Source organism: Felis catus, chromosome A3 (assembly GCF_018350175.1).
Source record: "Felis catus isolate Fca126 chromosome A3, F.catus_Fca126_mat1.0, whole genome shotgun sequence".
Classification (NCBI taxonomy): Eukaryota; Metazoa; Chordata; class Mammalia; order Carnivora; family Felidae; genus Felis; species Felis catus.
The window spans coordinates 78,980,251-79,001,465 of record NC_058370.1 but is presented as its reverse complement, the minus strand read 5'-3'; the positions used below and the strand labels follow the sequence as shown (position 1 = coordinate 79,001,465).

The following is a 21,215-nucleotide window of genomic DNA, read 5'->3' as shown; positions in this document are numbered from 1 at the left end:
TCCACCAACTGAGCCAGCCAGGCACCCCTATTATGAGAATTTTTAAATGTTCAGTAAAGTTGAAAGAATTGTACAGCGAACACCCATATACCTACCTGGATTCTATCATTATTACTCTTTCTATATTTCCTTTATTGTATATCTAGTCATCAATTTATCCATCCACCCATCTTAGTTTTAGTTTTATTCCAAAGTGACTTACAGATGTTGGTACACTTACATATGGATATCATTAATTAGATAGAATTAAAAATGTGTAGCCCTCTTTTAAAAAAAAAAAAACTGAGGCCTTTAATTCTGTTTGGGGGACATAGTTTGTTCTCCATTACTTTGGGCCTTCCTCTGTGAAGAAGTAAGATATTTTAAGAAAAAAAGTAAACTCCTTATGCTACAAACTTGTATCTCATTAATGAGATAGAAATCTGTAGGGAGGAGGGAGATACCCCTGTTGAATTCCTACGCCACAGTGACCCAGCATTGCAAAGTGGCATCTTACCTCATTTCTGACCTTAAATGAGAGTGAGGTCATTGCCACATTTCTGAACACTTACTACTCCCCTAAAAAGAGTTTGATTAGCAAATTAGTTAAGCACTTTAGTAATGATATTGGAACTTCATTTCAATGAACATTTTTCCCCCTTTTCTCTTCTTCTGGGTGTGATTAAATTGCCTACAGCATGCTGCATGGTTGCTGGTAAAACAGGAAATGGGGTAAGTAATTTAGGTAGGGAATTTTTTCTACCATTTAAATATAAGCTACCTGATTCTTTTTTTTTTTTTAATGTTTATTTATTTTAAGCTACCTGATTCTTAAAGTACTTTTACTACTACTGCCTCCTTTTTTAGAGTGAGTTCACTAGCTCCTAGAGAAATTAACAGAAAGAAAACAAATTTATGGTATGACTTAGGTGTCAACCTTATTTAATTAGTTTATTTGCATGGCATCTTACTAGTGTCTATTAAAGTGGATTCTTTTTTTGTAGATTTAACAAGAATGTAAATACATATTTTACATTTATATAAGGCACTTATATAATGTAGTTTGGCAAGCTGTTATAAAAGAATAAATTTTATACTGGTCTTAGAAACTAGATTATAAAACTATGCTCTAAAAGACACAAAGTAAAATCCTAACTAAAGCAGAAAAACAGTTGAGTTTATACACAGATAAAACATAGGTCCACAGTCCTTTATCTGAAACCCTTGGGGACCAAATATGTTTTGGAACTTAGAATTTTTTTAGGTTTTAGAAATGCAATATGGTGTTAGATACCATATATAACATACCCCTCCCCTCATGGTCTGAGGTGGTACTCTGTAATCAAACACATTTATATTTCTGCAGTGAAACATGAATATTCACACTAAGTTTGATACACAAAGTCTCTAAAAAGCTTCACACGTTCAAGTCAGTGTTTGCTTACCGAGTTAAGAAAAAAATCTTTAACTTTCCAGACCCTCTTGGATTTTGAAACTAAAAATTTTATACCAATATAAAAAGGGCCATGTGACTACTAGAGGTTCCTGTGTACTCTGGAGAGAAAAGCACAGAGAGAAGTAAAGATTTCTGTATTAGAATCTTATACTTGGTTAAGTGATTTATAAAAAAAGTAATTGATTTGGCTTGTTTGTTGATTTATTTCCTCTTTCATATCTGCTTTTCTGGGAGGGTAATAGCAATATATCTGTTAAAGGTTTTGGGGTTTAGTTAGGTTGTGTTAGATTAGTCTCAAATGCTTGTGTTTCTGGAATGATAAAATTTGATCCTGTGTTTGAGAAATTTTTTAGCACAGAGAATGCTATTTTCTAAATGTTTCCAGTTTCCATCCACATTGCTTGTGAGCTGCTGTTGTTATCCTTTATTGAAGAATTTTAAACTAAGCTTAGCTCTTCAAAAGATCCTGTTCAATATAGAGATACTGGAACAGAAAAAATATAAACTACTAATCTTTTCCCTCAGTGTCCATAGTTCATTCTACATTCAAAATATTGTAGAGGAATTGCCATTAAAGAATTGATTCAAGGAATTAAGAAAAATTAATTGTGCTTGGATATTTTGGTTCATCTTTCCTCTGGAATGGCTGTCATGTTGTATTGATAGAAAAAGTGATTGCAGTTGACATCCTTATCAGTAGTTATCTGACACAGGAGAGAGGGAAACGTGATACTAAGTACTAAATTGGGACTGAATTTAATTCAATGACTACTAATTCCTCTAAAGGACCATCAAGCATATGCTAAGGACTTCTATGAAAACATTTACCCTACATTATGTTAGAGAAGTTATGGGGTGCCTGGGTGGCTTAGTCGGTTAAGCATCGGACTCTTCATTCTGGCTCAGGTCACGATGTCACGGTTTGTGAGTTCAAGCCCCATGTCGGGCTCTCTGCTGACAGCATGGAGCCTGCTTGGGATTCTGTCTGTCTCTGCCCCTCCCCAACTTTCTCCCTCTTTCACTCTCTCAAAAAAATAAACTTAAAAAAAAAAGTTATTAGCTACATTCATGTGGCAGAAAGTGAAATCTGGCATTTTAAAGTGTTAATTATTTGCCTTATATATTAAGGTTTCCAAGCTGTCTGTTAACCCTTTCTAACAGCTCTTTAATCTGGAAGGAAAAAATAATGGATTTTTTTTAACTGGACTAAGATATCTAAATATATTTAAAAGACTATGAAGGGTTTTAAATGCCACTTTTCTTAAATACATGAGTAATGTTTTAACTCATATTTAGGATTGGTTTTTGCTGTAACCCCTTGTACTCTCTTGGGTCTAAACAATGTTTAAATGGTTTTCTATTCTTGTATTTTTTTGTTTCAACTTTTTATTCTTTAAAATGTGTTCTCATAGATTAATTATTTACTTTTCAACTGTGATGCTATATTATGCCAATATCATTAAACTGTTGATTCAACATCAAATAGTCTTTAAAAATTTTTTTTTAATTTTTTTTTTCAACGTTTATTTATTTTTGGGACAGAGAGAGACAGAGCATGAACGGGGGAGGGGCAGAGAGAGAGGGAGACACAGAATCAGAAACAGGCTCCAGGCTCTGAGCCATCAGCCCAGAGCCTGACGCGGGGCTCAAACTCGCGGACCACGAGATTGTGACCTGGCTGAAGTCAGACGCTTAACCGACTGCACCACCCAGGCGCCCCAAATAGTCTTTTAAAATACTTAAAAAGTTTCTAATATTCAGAGAATTGGGAACAGTTTATGAAGCTCAAACACTTAGTGTTTCAATAAGTTCTTAAATGTAGAGAAATAATATGATTATTTGTCAGATATAGTTTATCAGGGTATTTCATTGTTAAACCACAATTCCAAAGCATATGAAAGCATTCTGTGTAATCAGCTATACTTTCAACTGGATATCGAATTGGTACATCAATTATTTCTTAACTTTATTTCTAGAGGAAAGTCATCTTTACATATTTTTTTAGATCAATTACATTGAGCCATTAGCTAAATTATTTTTTGTTTTCTACCTGCAGTTAGTAGTGTCTTTTGGTCTTCAAGAATTAAATTACAATGAATATTTGATATAAGTAGTCATTTTCTATCAGTGAAAGTTGTACATTAGAGGAAATGATTCACAAGTTGGCCCTAACATCTCTTTTGTTAAAAGAAGCCCCGTATATAGCTGTAAGACTGATTTGTAGTTTTAATAATTTGAATGAAGTGGACTTGTTAATGTATTAGTGATATAATATTATACTCAGCATAACAAAGCAGTTTTAATAATATCATAGCATGCATGTTTTTCTTTTCTTTTCACTTCAGTTCCTTTCTTTTTTTCTTCCTCCCTCCCTTCCTCTTTCTCTCCCTCTTTCTTCCTTTCTCTCTTTCTTTCTCTCTTTTTATTTTTTAAGTAGGTTCCATGCCCAGTGTGGGGTTTGAACTCATGACCCAAAGATGAAGAGTCTCATGCTCTACTGACTGAGCCAGCCAGGCACCCCCTTCAGTTCCTTTCTATAACAATTTTACTTATAAAATTGTTCAAACTCAAACTAAAAGCTAGAAATCATAATTGGGACTTCCCCAAATCTATTTATTGGCTCATGAGTAGATTTGGGGGGAATGTCAGATTTTTTTCAGACATTTTTCTGATATTAAATTGACAAGCATTTCAGCACATCGATATTTTAGAATTTAATGTTTCTTCTTCAGCAGTAAAATACAGCTTGTACACTGATTTCCCAAAAGTAAGCCCCATTATCAGGAGAGTAGATGCAAACATTTTTAGTCTGGATGAGTTATCCTAATACACAGTTTTGTTGTTTCTGAGCAATACATAATCCCTTCTATTACACCTTTCTGTCTTCTGATGTATAAATCCAGGAATCTGGCAATGATAGCTCAGAAAAGGTCATTAGTATTCTTTTGTCTTTGAAGTTTAAAAACTATCTTATATACCATTTTATTTTATTTTGTTTGTTTGTTTATTTATTTATTTATTTCATACCATTTAAAATGTTGTTTTTTGATTCTACTAGATGATAAGGTCCACGAGCTGAGGGATTTTTGTCTACTTGTTCTCTACTTTCTAGCTAATGTGTAAAATAGCGCCTGGCACATAGTAGGCACTCAATAAATATTTTTAAATAATTGCATAAATTTTTGCCTTTAGTTGAAAAAGTGAAATTTTTCATGTCAGTGAATTAATTTTTATGTTATTCAGAAAGCAGAATCTGTCGCTGGGAAGAAACGATATAGTACAGCTAAAAGAAGCCTACAAATGGATAACTCACCCCCTGTTTTCAGAGGAACTGGGTGTTCCCATTGATGGAAAGGTATTTGATCATCAGCACTGTTAATTTTGTTCGCTGGTTTTACATCATCATATGGCAGAGTTTTGATTAGTCAAAATAATCTTCTCTTTAAATAATGGAGGATTTTTAAACTTTTAACATATTAATTTCTAACAGTCTTAAATTGAGAAAGTTTTTATTTTTTTAAGACTTCTTTGTGATCTAAGACATTTATGTGTATAACAAGTACAGTGTACCCTAATTGACTTTAAAAGATTAGAAATTAATCTATGCCTTTAATATATTTATAGTTTAATTGGAGAGACACATATTAATACAGAGCAATACATAAGTAACTATGAGTGACTTATGTAACTTAAATAGTCAGCTCTGGTTATCTGTGGCTAATCTTATTTTCAGATATAATCAATCAACTACAGTGAGCGTGGGTCCAATCTATCGCACCTTGTTGGTATCTCAAGTCCCTCCTTTTCAATTTTAGGTAGACACCGCCTTTGAAACCAGAACACTTAGCTGTCTGCCCTATTCCAGAACAGACCTCACCTCAGTCTCCAGAATGGATTGAATTTAGGGGAGAGTTCGACAGGTTTCCAGATATGGAAACAGGACATATTACCAGCTTCTCTTAAATTAGATTTTAATAGTATGGCCTCAAAGCTTTATCATTTTGCTTGAAGGAAATTCCCTGAATATCAGATACACCTTTATTCCAGTAAAATCACCAAACCATCCTTCAAAGCTAAATAGTTAAACAATTTTTTTCACCATTCAGAAAAATTCTTAGCTCTGTTTCTCTCTGTTAGTATGAACAAACTCTGTCCTTTAAACTGAGTACTGATAGAATAGAGAATAAAACCACTTCACACATATACGGAGAGGAAATGAGGTAATGAAAGTACTTTGGAAATTAGAGAAGTTATTGATGCAAAATATTTTTACCTCAAACTTCAGTTTTGAAGCATAAGTAATTTTACATGTTGAACCAGTGAGAACAGAAAATAGAAAACAAAAAGATGCCAGTGTTCTAATAGATTCAGAATGAGTGAAGTTTTCTTGAGTAAAAGGAATATCTTGTGATTTTATTTTTACTTTGTAGATTAGAGAGAGAAAAAAACCTAGCTATTCATTATTGTGATTCTAGAGTAGCTAATATGCTTGCTGATGATTCAATGCAATCAATAAATATAGAAATACTCAATAAAGAAGAATAAATTGTTACATGGTGTGGCATTTATTGTTTTTCTCTATGTTGAATTTTTGTTCTCTGTGGAGATTAATGTATATAGAGTATGAAATTGTGCTTATTTTGTATGCAAGGATGTTCATTATAGCATTTTTTAATAACAGAAAAGCTTACAACTTAAATGTCCAACAGCCCCTAGAGTTGAAAAGATGTCCCTGGCATATTAATTAAAGTAATTTTCCAAAAGTATGTTTAATATCCCATGAAGTATATACATTTATGTTTATATTATAAAAATAGCTAAAAGGAAACACGCCAAACGGTTACTACATTCTACCTCAGTGGTGTGGGATTAAAAAATCCATTCTGTGTTTGATTATTTTATAATTTGTATGTTTCATTTTTGTGATAAAAAGCTAAGATCTCTCTTTTAAAATTCAAATCCATTAAGAAGTTTGAGCACTTAAAAATAAAGCCTTAACACAAAAATAATAAAAAAATAAAGCCTTGTACAGAGATTTTAAGTATGTGAATAAAATGCTTTTGCCTTACTAATAATCCTAATCATAATACTGGCAGGAACAATTCTTTCAGTTGTCTCTTTCCAGTTCCCTGAACTCTCTTTCATGTTCACATTGAATTTATATACATGCACAAAAATCATACAAATTTATTTCAAAATTTGTTAAATTTTTTTTTTGGTAGAATCACTAGTAATTGAGCTTTGAAGTGAAAAAAAAAAACAAAAAAACAAACAAAAAACCCAACAAAATTATATCCTTTTCAGTGGCCCTGTGAACAAGCTGATTTGAGAACAGTAGTATTCCAGTTTTCCTTCTCATTCGTTTTCTGAAGCCAATCTTTGAGAGTTAATTTCTATTTCCATTCATAAGTGGTTAGATGTTGGTTTCCTTTTGCTCATTTTTAAACTGTCTTTATAATTTTTAGAGCTTGTTTGAAGTGAGTGTGATCTTTGCTCACCCAGAAACAGTTGAGGATTGCCACTTCCTGTAAGTTGCTACGTAAACAATGTCAATTGTGTAACATTGTTAATGCTTTTGGATTTTCATGAAACAGCCCTCTTTGTAACTTGTCATGTTTTAGCAGATTAAACCAATACAGCTGGTATAGAAATTCATTTTGTCTGTTCCTAATATCCTGAATCTAGCAGCAATATTATATAAAATATATTTGAGTTATATTCACCCCAAAATAAACTCATTAACTTTTCTTTATTAACTTGGATTTTACTTAGACGTGCAATATGCCCAGATTGCTTCAAGCCAGCCAAAAACAAGCAGGTAAAGATTCCTCCTTTTTATTCTTTATTGAGTTTTATTTGAGCTGAGTATTCAAATTAACAACAAAATGATATGTGTTAGAAATGTTGTCAATGTATCTTTTAATCATTCTTTAAATATTTCCATTTGCTACAGTTATTTTTTTTTCAACTCTGAACACCTTTGCCTCTAGCTAGGAAGTCATAACGCAAACAATCTCATATTTGTGTCACTGTCTAGGTTGTCTGCCTGGTGTTGTTAAATTTAGAACCAGTGTTTCAATGATGTTACTGTTATCCGTTTGGGGAAATTCAACTTTGAGGTTTTATTCCCAAAATTGCATCATTGGGGAAAATCCATGTTAATTATTAGCATTCCAAACTTTTGTCTAATACTCATTTTTAGAAATTGGTATTTAAGAAATATAATCCAAAATAAATTATTTTACTTAGGACAATCTGAATTAATATGCCTATTTCAGGCTACATTTGCAAAAGGGCATTTTATACAAACTCCCCTTTATTTGATGTGAGCTGGTTTTCATGTTAATGAGCAAAATAGTTAGCATGCATTTCAGTTTCTGCTATGCCAGGGTAGAATGGCAAGGCAACGATATTGGCAAGCTTTCATGCCACAGATACTTACCTGGTTTTATGTGAAGATTCAGGCATTACTTTTACTGACATCCATTTTACCCTTATGGTCGTTAAAAAGAATATAAACTTGGGGCATCTGGGTGGCGCAGTCTATTAAGTGTCTGACTCTTGATTTTGGCTCAGGTCATGGTCCCAGGGCCATGGGATCAAGTCCCACATTGGGCTCTGCACTGAGCGTGGAGCCTGCTTAAGATTCTCTCTCCTGGGGCACCTGGGTGGCTCAGTCGGTTAAGTGTCTGACTCTTGATTTCAGCTCCGGTCATGATCTCAAGGTTTGTGGGTTTGAACTCCACGTAGGACTCTGCACTGATTGTGCGAAGCCTTCTTGGGATTCTCTCTCTCTCTCTACCTCTGCCCCTACCCTGCTCACATGCGTGCACGCACATGCTCTAAAAAATGTGTGTGTGTGTGTGTGTGTGTGTGTGTATGTGGTAGATATGCTAGAACAAATTAGTGTATATATACATGGTGTATATATACATATATATACGTATATATACATATATGTGTGTTTGTGTGTGTGTGTGTGTGTGTGTGTGTGTGTGTGTGTATTCATTGCCAAAGATACATCTGTTAGTCTTTACTCTTGCTTTGACTGGTTGCTGAGCCTTTTGGAACCAGGGGGTGGTAGGGGGAGGGGGTGTTGAGGGATGGGAGACAGAGTTGGCACCATTTGTCAAATTCCCTGTGCAGCAAGTCTAAATGTGCGAAAGTCTAAAGCACTGCTTCCCACCTTTCTCACATCATGATACACCTAGAACATTACCATGTTTTTTCAGCACCCTGAAGTTAACAAGTTGCTCTAATCTGGAAGCAATTGGTCTAGGGGTTCTTTGGCCCTTGTGAATTAGAGGGCTCAACATCTTGGCACAACTGTAGCTTATTGCTTTGCCATACTAGTTGGAAAGCTCTGCCCAAATGACCTGTAGCCATGTTTATATTGAAGATCTCATTGTATTGTTTGTTATCTTTGAGGAAATATACAGGTACCAGCACCAAATTGTAGAACAAGGAAATTTTTGTCAAAGCATCACAGATACCTCATCATTTGGCCAGTGGTATAGTGTATGTAGTTTTCCTGCCTTATTGCTGAGAGCAAACTAAATAACCTTTTGAGATTCTTTCAGGCTTAAGTTTTCATATCTTAACAAATAGGCACTGAATTTTCAGTTTTAACCCTATAATTTGGGGTTCTCCAAAATATGGTTTAGAAAATCATTGATTTGATGATAAACTGTTGAGAGACCTACATTGTGCCTCTTTTTAGTCAAGTGTAATTTCACAAAACAGAAGAAGTAATTGTAATTTATCATAGTAAGCCATGTATATATACACTAATTTGTTCTAGCATGTCTACCATATGGTTTGACTTTTCTTATTTAAAAAAAACCCAAAGTGGGACATTTGTTATAGATGCCCTTCTGTTACAGTGGATTTGTTTACTTTCTCTGTGGTTGGCGAGTGGTGTTGAGCTGCTAGATGCCAGGGCGGGCTTGTTGGCTCTATTTACTCTTAGCCTGGCAACCAACTGCTGAACTGTTCTGCTAGACCTACATGGTGTTATGGACACAGACTAGATTGAAAATAAAGGCTGTGGGGAGAACTGCTGGAATAAATGCTTGTGTTTTACCTTCTTGAAGCTATTATTTCTCTCCTTTAAAATGATGTAATTTCCCCAACTATGTTCTGTGTTTCACCTTTGATGTTTTCTTGTCTGAGTGATAAAATGTCTTTTCTTTTCATTTTACCTTATATAGTCAGTGTTCACTAGAATGGCAGTTATGAAAGCGTTGAATAAGATAAAAGAAGAGGATTTCCGCAAGTGAGTAGAAGTATAGAAACATGGCGGCATCATGGAATTTTAGAATAAAGGGAATGTTAGAGATAATCTAACATCCAGTCTCCAAAACAAGACTGGATGTATTTCAGGGATGAGGATTGTGTCTTAGTCATTATTATATTCCCAAATCCCTGGCTCAGTACCTGGCATGTACTAGTGTTCAGTAAATGTTTATTGGACTGGTATTCGAATTGGTGAGTCAAATCCAACTTCTTTATCTTTAGAAGAGCATGTAGAGGGAGTTGACTTGCCTAAGATTTCAACTGGGTAATAGAATAGGCTTAGAGCCAGGGTTCCTGTCTCTCCAGCCCAGAGTTGGTCCCATTACATCCCCCGTTTTGAGTATTGTCCATCTGAAGACGAGGGAGAAAAAGGCCCTTCACTTGTTAAAATATGCTGAAATACAATAAACCTCATATTTTAATTCTCATTGTATTCATTTTGTTCAATAAAATATCATGATTATCTTTCCAGAATATCCTTGAATAAATTTCAAACAATAAAGTTGTGAGGAAGGTTTTATGTATTTTATTGACTGAAAGTGTCAGGAAATGGAAATACTTACACTAAATTTTAGAAAGTAAAGTCAGCCTCTCTTTGCAAGCAATAGGTCCTGAACTTCTAAGTCATTTTTTTTGTTAAGACATCTTGGGAAACTGTATGAAATTTTCAAGCCAAGCATTTGGAGTCCATCCACATTGAGTCATTTACAGGTAGACTCCAGTCCATGGCTTTGGAAGTTCCCAGATGGTAGACAGAAAATAAAGCCATACGTTGCTCTTTTCTGTCCTCAGATTGAAGTTTTTTAGTTAAAAGGGCAGAGTCTGCACATTCCACTTTTTCTGGCCCTGTGTGTGATCTAATTCCCAAGGTCATAGTTGGAATGAGAGAGAGAAAGAGAGAAAACTGGTGGAGACCCTCCCCACAGGTGGGACTTACCAGCTTTACCCAAATGATTAACGATTTTTTAAGCTGGCACCAACTGTTCATAGGGAGCAAGATGGCTAAAGACCCTGGAGAGGCTTCCACTTCATAAATATGGGTTTTTCTCTCAGATCTCAAGGCTGTTAGAAATTATCATCTGGGAACATGCAGCCTCCTGAGTGAAATGTAGTAGCAGAGCCCTGATTTGCTTTGTGTCACTCTCGTGTATTAAAGTGTACTTGAGGTGTAAAAGATCTTTATGATTTCAAAACTTAAAGTTAGGGAGTGGCTTAGTCCGTGAGAGACTCGGGTTCCGTGTGTCTCAGACAATGCTGATTCATCCTAGTTATGTGGTTCAATATCTTTTCTGGAAAATAGTAGCTGTAAAATTTATTTTGTTTTGCAGGCAGTTTCCTTGTCCTCCAAACTCACCAAAGGCTGTATGCACTGTTCTTGAAATTGAGTGTGCTCATGGTGCTGTTTTTGTGGCTGGTAAAATATTTAGTCTAGAATATACTTATGCTGTCAACTTACTATCCTTTCTGAAAACTCAAGTCACCTCTCCTCTGTTTCCTTTTAATTTTTGTTATCAGGTTCTGATTAATTAACTCTTTTGAGAAATAGGACTGATAGTCAAGCTTATTTTAGCTTCTGTAGGTATTCTCAAGGTCCACTCATAATGGTTATTTGAAATACCATGCCAAAGGGAAATGACACTTCTTAAGTTTTAATAGTTTCCATCAGAGGTGGCCAATACCCATAGATATATGGGTAGATGCAGAGACCCGAAACTGATCGGGAGAAACATAGCTACAGAAAGCATGAAAGCAAACTTGAAAAAAATAATTTTATTATCTGCAGAATGACTGAAGATTTGAGTTTCTGCTTAAAAATAAAAAATTGTTGCATCGACCTTCCCAAGAGGTAATCTAGCCGATAGTTTTTGTTTTGAAAGCTACATCTATTTCATAGTAATGGCCGAAATGAAATTGTTTCGTGGTCTTAACTATAATACTCTGCCCTGTGGTAATGAAAGCTACCTGCCATAGTGCAGCTTTCTTCATAAAGCAGTGAGTCATTTTCTGTTTGGTTTTTTTTTTTTTTTTTAATTAAAAAACTTCAAAATTTCCCGTATTTGAACTCTTTGGAATATATTATCACCAATGAGTATTGCATTAAAGTATTATTAATCAGGCATAAAAGCAGTAGTTGCTGGGTTTTTTGGTAATGACCCTTGGTGTGTTCCATAATATAACTTGTTCAGCCAGCCAATCGGATTAATAAATATATTGAGCATTTTATTTTATTTTTTATTGAGCATTTCTTTAGAGCTCATTTGATGATTCATATCATGTCTTTAACCATCTCTTCTATTGTTACCTTAAATCTTTTAATTTAATTATTTATATGTCTGTATGCTGGCTCCCCAAGTTAGATTGTAAGTTAGTTGAAGGGTAAGCCTTGCCTTGTATCGTGGCACCTAGGATATTGGCACTCAATATATAGTTGTTTTATCTTATTATGTTAATTATATCATTCCATCCAGGCTACCTTGTGTTTCTTTGGCAGGGAGATATAATAAATATTCCAGGAATCTACCGCAAACTCCTTGGATAATTGATGGAGAAAGGAAGCTGGAATCGTCAGTGGAAGAATTAATTTCAGATCATCTTTTGGCAGTATTCAAAGCAGAGAGTAAGTGTTATAATATTCATATTTTAAATACATTGTCATTCATGAATAGGTTTCTTTGAGGTGGCGGGAAAGATTTCTAAATTTTGTAAATCACCAGATCTAGACTCCTTGCCTGGCAGCTTCCCATGAACAAGGGTCACCATGTCCTGAGCACCTCTGGCTTGGGCTGGATTTGAGCTGAGGATTTCTTTCGTCTCTCAAGATGACTATTCTTTCCTGGGCAAATTCAAAACCACTGAAACTATTTTAAGTGAATGCACTTAAGTTATGACCTTGGGACACCTCAGACTTGGCCTCTTTTGGGGGAATATGAGGAAATTAAAACACAACTTCCACATCCAGTTCTTGTTCAAGAATAATCGCTGGCAAATGTCTAGCTTCCACCTTAACTGCTAAAATGTCCTGGGATAAAGTTCAAGCCTAGAGAAAGCAGGTCAACAGCTACCAGTTCATGAAGACTTCATGATAGTTGTGTTGTATTTTAATTTTCCAGGTATTAATGATCCCAGGTTTGTGGGATGAGTCAGATCCTGCCAGGCTTAGGTTTTCTCTGTCTCTGTAGGTCTGCCAGGTCGCAGACCACATAGAGCCTGTGATTTCACCTAGGATTAGGCTAGAGGGAAGGGACTAAGATTTCAATTGCAGGAAGTCATGTTGTACAATAGGAAAACCTGTAGGCCATAAGCAATGATTGATTTACTTTAAAGTGGGTCTCCTAGCATAATTAGAACACTTTTTTTGAGGAAGCAACTAGATATCTACTCTTCTCTCTGAAAAACCTTGAGACAAGACTGCTTTAGGAATGGCAAGCAGATGATTGAGATGAGATATGGCTATTCCTTCCACCTCTCTGGCTTGTCAAGAAGGAAGACAAGCACTTTAAAACACATCCCTCTTATTATTTGTTGCCTATCAGGTAGGTGGACTCTCTTTGTAAGGGTCTTTAAGAATTGTTTACTGAATAAAGAAGAAATTAACCTAGCAACCTAACGTTTTCCAAAATCTCAGCAGTAAAGACTCTGGGATAAGTGGCACCTGGGTGGCTCAGTCAGTTAAGTATCCGACTCTTGATCTTGGCTCAGGTCATGATCTCACAGTTTGTGAGTTCAAGCCCCATGTAGGGCTCTGCAGTGACAGTGTGGAGCCTGCTTGGGATTCTCTCTCTCCCTCTCCTTCTGCCCCTCCTCCGCTTGTGTGTGCATGTATTCTGTCTGTCTGTCTGTCTGTCTCTCTCTCTCTCTCTCTCTCTCTCAAAATAAATAAATAAACTTTAAAAAAAGGACTCTGGGATATTGCCATGAGCTTTTACTTGCTTAATATCTACATACTGGGTATCTTGTAAGATTTATCCAAATTATAAAGAAGTGAAAATTAAGCTTTAGTACAAAAAGTTTCTTTCAAACTCTTTTTGGAGCCACCTGACTCTCTTTGTATAAGATGATTCAAGAAACTTTCAGTTTTGATTATTTGGGTCTCAAGGAAGGCCCCATTGCCAAGAGGGCCGTCAGGAGGCTCTGAAACAGATGTATGTTTCCCCCTTGCAATCTTTCATGAAGTTAGCTTGGTTTCATTTTCCATTTGAGGGGGGGAAATTGTCCCCAAACTGAAAATGAAGCAAACTGTGTGTTTAGCATCTGTAATTGTGTCCTGAGGAAATTTATTGAGAGCTGCTTGAGAAAAAGCAGACCTCTGGGCCTTGGTGCTAACTGGCTCCTTGTCAGGGGATAAAACCTGTTGTTAGAAATGCCTGATTGATAGCATCAATTTGCTAAACCTGTGTATCTCAGATATATTACTCATTATTTCTGCAGATAACATGTGACAACTCTGGGAAGATGGTTCTGACTGATGTAACTCTATGTTTTACAACTCTTTGAAAATAAGTGGTATTATATGAGGCAGTCTAGCTACTCGTATAAAGGTCCCTTCCCCTAAATGGGAGATTTCTCAGTCACTTCAAACTGGCACATCATATTATCGATTTGCTAATCCCCTGGTTAATGAGTAGTAAGCTTGGACACACTCTCAAAGTCACTGTGTCTAAGAAACTTTCCCCTAATGCATTTGCTATTTCACTTATTGAATAAATATCTGTCATGTTATTTCCCTACTGAAAACTTGTCAATGACTACATGCAGGATAAAATCCAAACTATTGAACTTGATCTTCTGAGGCCTTCATCATCTGGCCTCTGCCCATTTTTCAGTTCCATCATCTGTGTGTTCTGCGTATGAGGGCCACTACCCATTACATACTAGCTGAACTGCTGATAGTTCCTGATCATTCTTGCACTTGGTTTTGTTTTTGTTTTTACAATTTCTGTTCCTTTGAGCAAAAGGAACTCACAGGATTATGGGGATAAGACAGGGCATAATGTGAATTTAGAAAACTCAACCAGGGCACCTGTCTGACCCAATCAGTGAAGCATATAACTCTTGATCTCAGGTCTGAGTTTTGAGCCCCACATTGATTGGGTGTAGAGATTACTTAACAATAAAATCTTTAAAAAAACAGAAAAGAAGGGACGCCTGGGTGGCTCAGTCGGTTGAGCGTCTGACTCTTGGTGTCGGCTCAGGTTATGATCTCACAATTTGTGGGTTCGAGCCCCACATCAGGCTCTGTGCTGGCAGTGCAGAGCCTGCTTGGGATTCTCTCTCTCTCCTTCTCTCTCTGCCCATCCCTCACTTGTGCTGTCTCTGTCACTCTCAAATCAACTTAAAAATTTTTTTTTAAAAAGGGGCGCCTGGGTCACTCAGTCAGTTAAGCATCCGACTTTAGCTCTCAGAGATCAGGTCATGATCTCACAGTTTGTGGGTTCGAGCCCCGCGTCGGGCTCTGTGCTGACAGCTCAGGGCCTGAAGCCTGCTTCGGATTCTGTGTCTCCCTCTCTCTCTGCACTTCCCCCACTTATGCTGTGCCTCTCTCCTTCAAAAATAAATAAACATCAAAAAAATTAAAAAAAAAAAAAGAAAAAAAAATGAAAACTCACCCAAATTTTAAACATGTATTTCCTAACACTTAAGGTATTAAGGTATTAAGGAGTTAATACTTAACTCCTTTTCCTTTTGTTGTTAGCTATTATTCATAATTGCATATGAATAAAGTTTTAAAGGTTACCCCCAAAAGTATTTTTAAGTGAGTTTTCTATTATGTACTTACCTATCTATTTATTTTTAGAGCAGAGAAGGAAGGAGGAAAGAGCACACAAGCAGGGGAGAGGGGCAGAAGGAGAGGGAGAGAGAATCTTAAGCATGCTCCACTCTCAGCACAGAGCCTTACGTGGGGCTCGATCCCACAACCCTAGGATCATGAGCCAAAATCAAGATTCTGATGCTTAACTGACTGAGCCATCCAGGCATGCCACCCCCAAAAATATTTCTCAATGTATTGTCCAAATTTGAGATATTTTCCTAAAAGATATAATAAATAATCGCTTCTTCCTTTGTCTGGATTTAATGTTTCTCTGGACTTCCCAAGGGCCTAGCTTGGGATCCTACACCTCTGGAATTTGTGGAAATTTTATGGGCTAATTTATGAATTGGAGATTTCTGGTCTGATTTAGCTGTCACTGTTCGACTTACCTCTCTGTGTCCCGTTCTTTCCCTTCTCCCCCATCAGTCACAGGTTATGGCTCAGTCACTGTGGATCCCCTGGTTCCCTGACATTATGGCTGGTTTGGAGATGGAGGTGGGCAGGTATAAGACAGATCACAGCCCCAGGGAGTCAGTGTCTTTCAGCTTCCCAGATGCCATTCTGAATTCCCCATTTAGCTATCCACCCCTAGTTAGTGCTACTCTTGAGTCTGTTGAGTCTGTCTAGAAGCTACTGATGTTACCATGGGTTTTATTAACAATGGAGTCTAAACATGGAGTGGAGGGTTCTTTGGGACTCAGTGGTCCACAGAATCCTATTCCTTGCCTGGCCTTGATTCTCTACCTCAAGAAAAGCCTGACCCTGTGGCTCTCATAGCTGCTTACTTGGCCAGTTCTTAGGTATTAACGCAGCACAAGTTATCCAGGCTTCTTTTTATTTTTATTTATTTATATTTATTTTTTAAGTGTGGAGCCCAACGTGGGGCTTGAATTCACGACCCTGAGATCAAGACCTGGACACCTGGAACACCTGGGTGGCTCAGTTGGTTAAGCATTTGACCCTGGCTCAGGTCATGATCTCGCAGTTTGTGAGTTTGAGCTCTGCGTCGGGCTCTGTGCTGACAGCTCAGAGCCTGTAGCCTGCTTCAGATTTTGTGTCTCCCCCTCTCTCTGCCCCTCCCATGCTTGTGCTCTGTCTCTGTTTCTCAATAATAAATAAATTAAAAAAAAAAAAAAAAAGACCTCCACATTGCCAGTGCAGAGCTCAACGTGGGGCTTGATACCATGAACCACGAGATCATGACATGACTCAAAATCAAGAGTTGGATGCTCAACTGACTGAGCCATACAGGTGCCCCAATTTACCCAGATTTCTGAGCCTAAATTCAGCTTAAATTCTAGTCCTACTTTGGCTGTCTGGCCCTTACCTAACCAGTACTGGGTTACTCCTCTCTATGAGACCCATAGCTTTGGGCCCTGTGGGAGAGAGGAGCCCACTTTACCCTGACAGTACGTGTCAAACAATAGTTCAGAACCTATGTTCCCTAAAGTGTTGACCTTGGCTTGCCAAAGGGATCTCTTAGACATGAGGAAAGGGTGAAATCCTACTTTCTTCACAGCTAAGTATCTTCAAAAAGAGGGCTAATCTTCAGTGTAGTTTTCATAGGCCTTTCCAAGCCTTTTAACCTTCTTTTTTCTAAAATCTACGTGGGACCTTTACATATAGACTCTTTCCTGGGAAAAAAGTGGCTGTCTAAATGGTGTTCACTATTCTGCCTTTACCATTTGCTCTTTCCAGCTATCTTGTTCTTCCTCATCTTGTGCTCTCCGAAGTAGCTGGACCATTGAGGAATAAATACAAATCTCATAGCTCATGTTGCAACTGTGCTCTTAGTGCTGTATGTGCTCATAATGCTATGTGCTTCCTGTCATAGCCCTACCCACTATATTATAGTCCCTATCCCTCCACAAACAGTAAGCCCTGTGAGGATCAGGACCGTGTCCATATTGTTTATCTCCCCTGTGTCTAGCACAGTGCCTTGTACACAGTGCCTTGTATAGCCTCTAATATATGTATGTGTTCAGAGATCTTAAACTTTACCAAACTCTAATGACTGACCAGAGTTCTCCAAACGTTCCAGCCTTTTCTAATCCCTGATCCAAGAAGACCAGTCTTACTTTCCCTGTGGGCATGAGTCTGAACTCTTCTGCCTATCTCTTGGTGGTGTTGTATAAGCAGTGGTTAAGAGACTCTGGATGGAGTCAGACCACTTGGTTCAAATCCTGGCCCTACCACTTACCAGTAATGTCATCTTAGGCAAGTTACCTATCCTGTCTGGGTCATTTTCCTTGTAAGTAAAATGAGGATAATGATAGTACCTACCTTATAGTGTTAACATCTGTGAAAAATTTAGAATAATGCCTGCCTGTGGTAATGTTTGCTATGGCAATGATGGTGAAATTGTCAGTTTTGTATCTAAGTAAGTTATGATGCAACAGCTGCCCCCCCCCTTTTTTTTATACCATTTCCCATTCTAATATTTGCAGCTTTTAGTCTAGGATGATCCATTTATCTTAGAATGAACACTAGTTTTGTTGTGGTCCCAGTTTAGGCTTTGCTTGATACAAAGAATTTACTTTTAAACCCTTTCCCCCCCACTCCTCTTCCTTTCATAGAGTTTAATTCTCAAATAAATGATTTTGCTTTGTTTTGTTTCAAGAAAAAAAAAAAAAAGAAGGAAAATGACAGATTTTTCACCGTAAGCTTGTGACCAGGGTTGTTGTGGAGCCTTCCTCTAAAAAGTGCTCTGCCTCTGGTCTCCCATGGGATGGTGGCGTAAGGTGATAGTTAAGGTCTGGCTTTGACATCAGAAATGTCTAGCTCTGTCTGCCATTTAATCATGCGACCTTGATAAAAGTACTTATGCTTTTAGAAGCTTGGTATTCTTTTATTTAATACCTACATCATAAAGTTCTAATAAGGATTGAATGAAATAATGTATGCAAAATGTTAGCTCAGTGCCCAGCATATATGTGCTCAATAAATGGTACTTCTTATCATTGCTATTTTTATTAGAGATTGGGATTAGAGGTGGGATGGCGACTATCCCTTGGAGTTCTCCTGTAGATTATTTCAGACAAATGGGGTTTCTACCAACGGGTGGGAATGAAAGTCTTAGGGCTATTATGTTTCTGATTATTTTTCTTTATCTCCTTTGCAAAGGTTTTAATTTTTCCTCCTCTGGAAGAGAAGATGTAGATGTGAGAACATTAGGAAATGGTAAGATTGCAACAGCATCACTTGACTAGAACTAACTTTCAGACTATCACCCTTCTCAGACAGCAGGTTCACTGTAGTTGCTCAGTTAAAACCAAAGTGGGCAAAGCCCAGAGCTTCTCCCAGTGAGGAGGCTTTGCGAATTATGGAGCTACCTTTATAAATTATATGATTATGTCTTAACAGGAATCATGTGTTCAGAAGCCATCCTTATTGCATACCTATAGGTTCTAAGGGAATTTTATGTGCATTAACAAGGTGGTAACCAAGTTTTTCCAAAAGTTTGATTATTAATTGTTCCATTTGCTAACATTTCAGCAGTACCAGTACAGTTTTCAAAATGCACATCTTCATTTAAAAAGTGATTCTGTTCTCTTAGCCTTCATTTCTCTCATTTTGCATTGTTGCATTACAAGAAAGATGCTGAGAGTTAATAGTCCCTTCCCCTTATGGAATCACAGCTTTTCCATTTCACTAGTGGATTAGGCTAGGAGGATGGATTTCAGCTTGGTATACCTGGGCATTGCTGTGTGTAATAATGTTACCTTTGTGTAACCAAATCAATTAGCAGTTGTTTGGATTTTATTTTGTAATTAACACAGGCTTGTTCATGGACTTTTGGGAGAGCAGTCATTTTCACATGTTGCCTGTCCTGGGGTTTAGCAGCCCCCCAAAAAGCCCCTTGATTCTTTTCACACATTCTTCCCTCCCCCAGATGTAGTCATGTCACTAAACTTTCAGTCCTCTAGAGCTCAACTCGTTTTTTCACACCTCCTAACCCTCTTGCATTGGCCCAAATGTTAACTCCATCAACACGTTTCTGTTTCATGACGGGGTGTGTGCTGCCAGGAAGGCCCTTTGCAATTGAGCTGGTGAATCCTCATAGAGTACATTTCACTTCACAAGAAATTAAGGAACTTCAGCAGGTAAACCACTTCATGACATGGAAATCGTCATGTTTCTGCAACTCTGTAACTGAACTAGAGTTGCTAATTGTTTTTCTTTTTCTGCTACTACAGAAAATTAATAATTCGTCTAACAAAATCCAAGTCCGTGACTTGCAGCTTGTCACAAGGTAAGGGTAGACTCACTGGAGACGAACTCAAAATGGAAGTTTTGGTTGTAGGTCATGTATCTGTTAAGGGAATTGTATCCAGAACATATAAAGAACTCTTACAACTCAGTAATACGAAAACAACCCAATTAAAAATGGGGAAGATGATTAAGTGGACATTTCTCCAAAGAGGATATTATGTTTATGCATGAATACATGAAAAAAAAAAATGCTCAATATCATTTGCCATTAAGGAAGGGCAAGTCAAAACGTCAGTGATATCCCACTTTACTCTCACTAGGGTGGCTCACTAGGATGGCTATAATCAGAAAGACAGAAAAAAACAAATGCTGGCAAAGATGTAGAGAAATGGGAACCCTGAGAAATTGCTGTGAGATTATGTGTGGCCACTTTGGAAGACAGTTGGCAGTTTGTCAAAAGGTCAAGTGTAGAGTTACCATTATGGCCCAGCAACTCCACTTCTAGATATATACCCACAAGAAGTGAAAATGTACACCCACACAAAGACTTGCTCATGAATGCTCATAGTAGCATTATTCATAATAGCAAAAAAGTAGAAACAACCCAAATGTCCATGGGTAACATATGGTATCTCCATACAACAGAATATTATTCGATAATAAAAAGGAATAAAGTACTGATACATGCACCAACATGATGAACCTTGAAAACATTATGAACTAAAAGAAACCAGACACCACACACCACATATTGTATGCTTCCATTTTATATGAAATATTCAGAGTAGGGAAATCTATGGAGACAAAGTCAATTAGTGGTTGCCAAGGGCTAGGGGAAACAGGAAATGGGAAGGAACTGCAAATAGGGATGGAGTTTCTTTTTTGGGGTGATGAAGTATTCTAAAATTAGATTATGGTGATAGCTACACAACTCTCTAAACATGCTAAAAATCACTGAATCGTACAGTTAAAATGGGAATTGTATGTAAATTTTATCTCGATAAAGCTATTTTTGAAGAAAGGGAAGTTGGGGCAAGGCTTAAGTGTATTTTGTGTGTTTAGACAAACTTTCTTTTCTTGTTTTTGTTTAGAGAGGCAATAGGACATATGAAAGAAGGTGAAGAAGAAAAGACCAAATCCTACAGTGCCTTAATATGGACAAATAAAGCCATACAGAAAAAAGACATTGAATTCCTAAATGACATAAAGGTAGTTAAATGCTCTATTTTTTTTTTTTTTCTGATTGCCTATAAAATATTTCTTTGTCTTTTAGATTGTTAGTAGCAAGTCATAAAGCATGGGCTTGGGGGAATGTGAGACCTGCTTTCAAATCCTGGCATTGCCATTTACTGGTTGAATGACTGGGCAATTCATCGAACCTGTTTGAGAGGCAGCATTGCTAGTGATTGAGATCCTGCCTCTGGGCACAGATTGCTTGGCTGCAAATCCTGAATCTGCATTTCC

The 21,215-nt window shown here is 37.1% G+C and overlaps 1 protein-coding gene across 5 annotated transcripts in view; it reads left to right on the top strand.

Annotated features, from left to right (window-relative positions):
• Positions 1-21,215, top strand: part of PUS10 (pseudouridine synthase 10) — a 74,032-nt gene that overhangs the window by 37,930 nt on the left and 14,887 nt on the right. For all 5 annotated transcript variants that reach the window (XM_045054248.1, XM_045054247.1, XM_006930121.4 and 2 more), the window contains 11 exons: positions 677-711; positions 4,679-4,790; positions 6,901-6,962; positions 7,208-7,253; positions 9,646-9,710; positions 11,059-11,144; positions 12,222-12,347; positions 18,663-18,719; positions 19,566-19,642; positions 19,736-19,791; positions 20,843-20,960. In XM_045054248.1, coding sequence (XP_044910183.1) covers positions 677-711; positions 4,679-4,790; positions 6,901-6,962; positions 7,208-7,253; positions 9,646-9,710; positions 11,059-11,144; positions 12,222-12,347; positions 18,663-18,719; positions 19,566-19,642; positions 19,736-19,791; positions 20,843-20,960 — 840 coding nt within the window. The remainder of the gene's footprint in view (positions 1-676; positions 712-4,678; positions 4,791-6,900; positions 6,963-7,207; positions 7,254-9,645; positions 9,711-11,058; positions 11,145-12,221; positions 12,348-18,662; positions 18,720-19,565; positions 19,643-19,735; positions 19,792-20,842; positions 20,961-21,215) is intronic.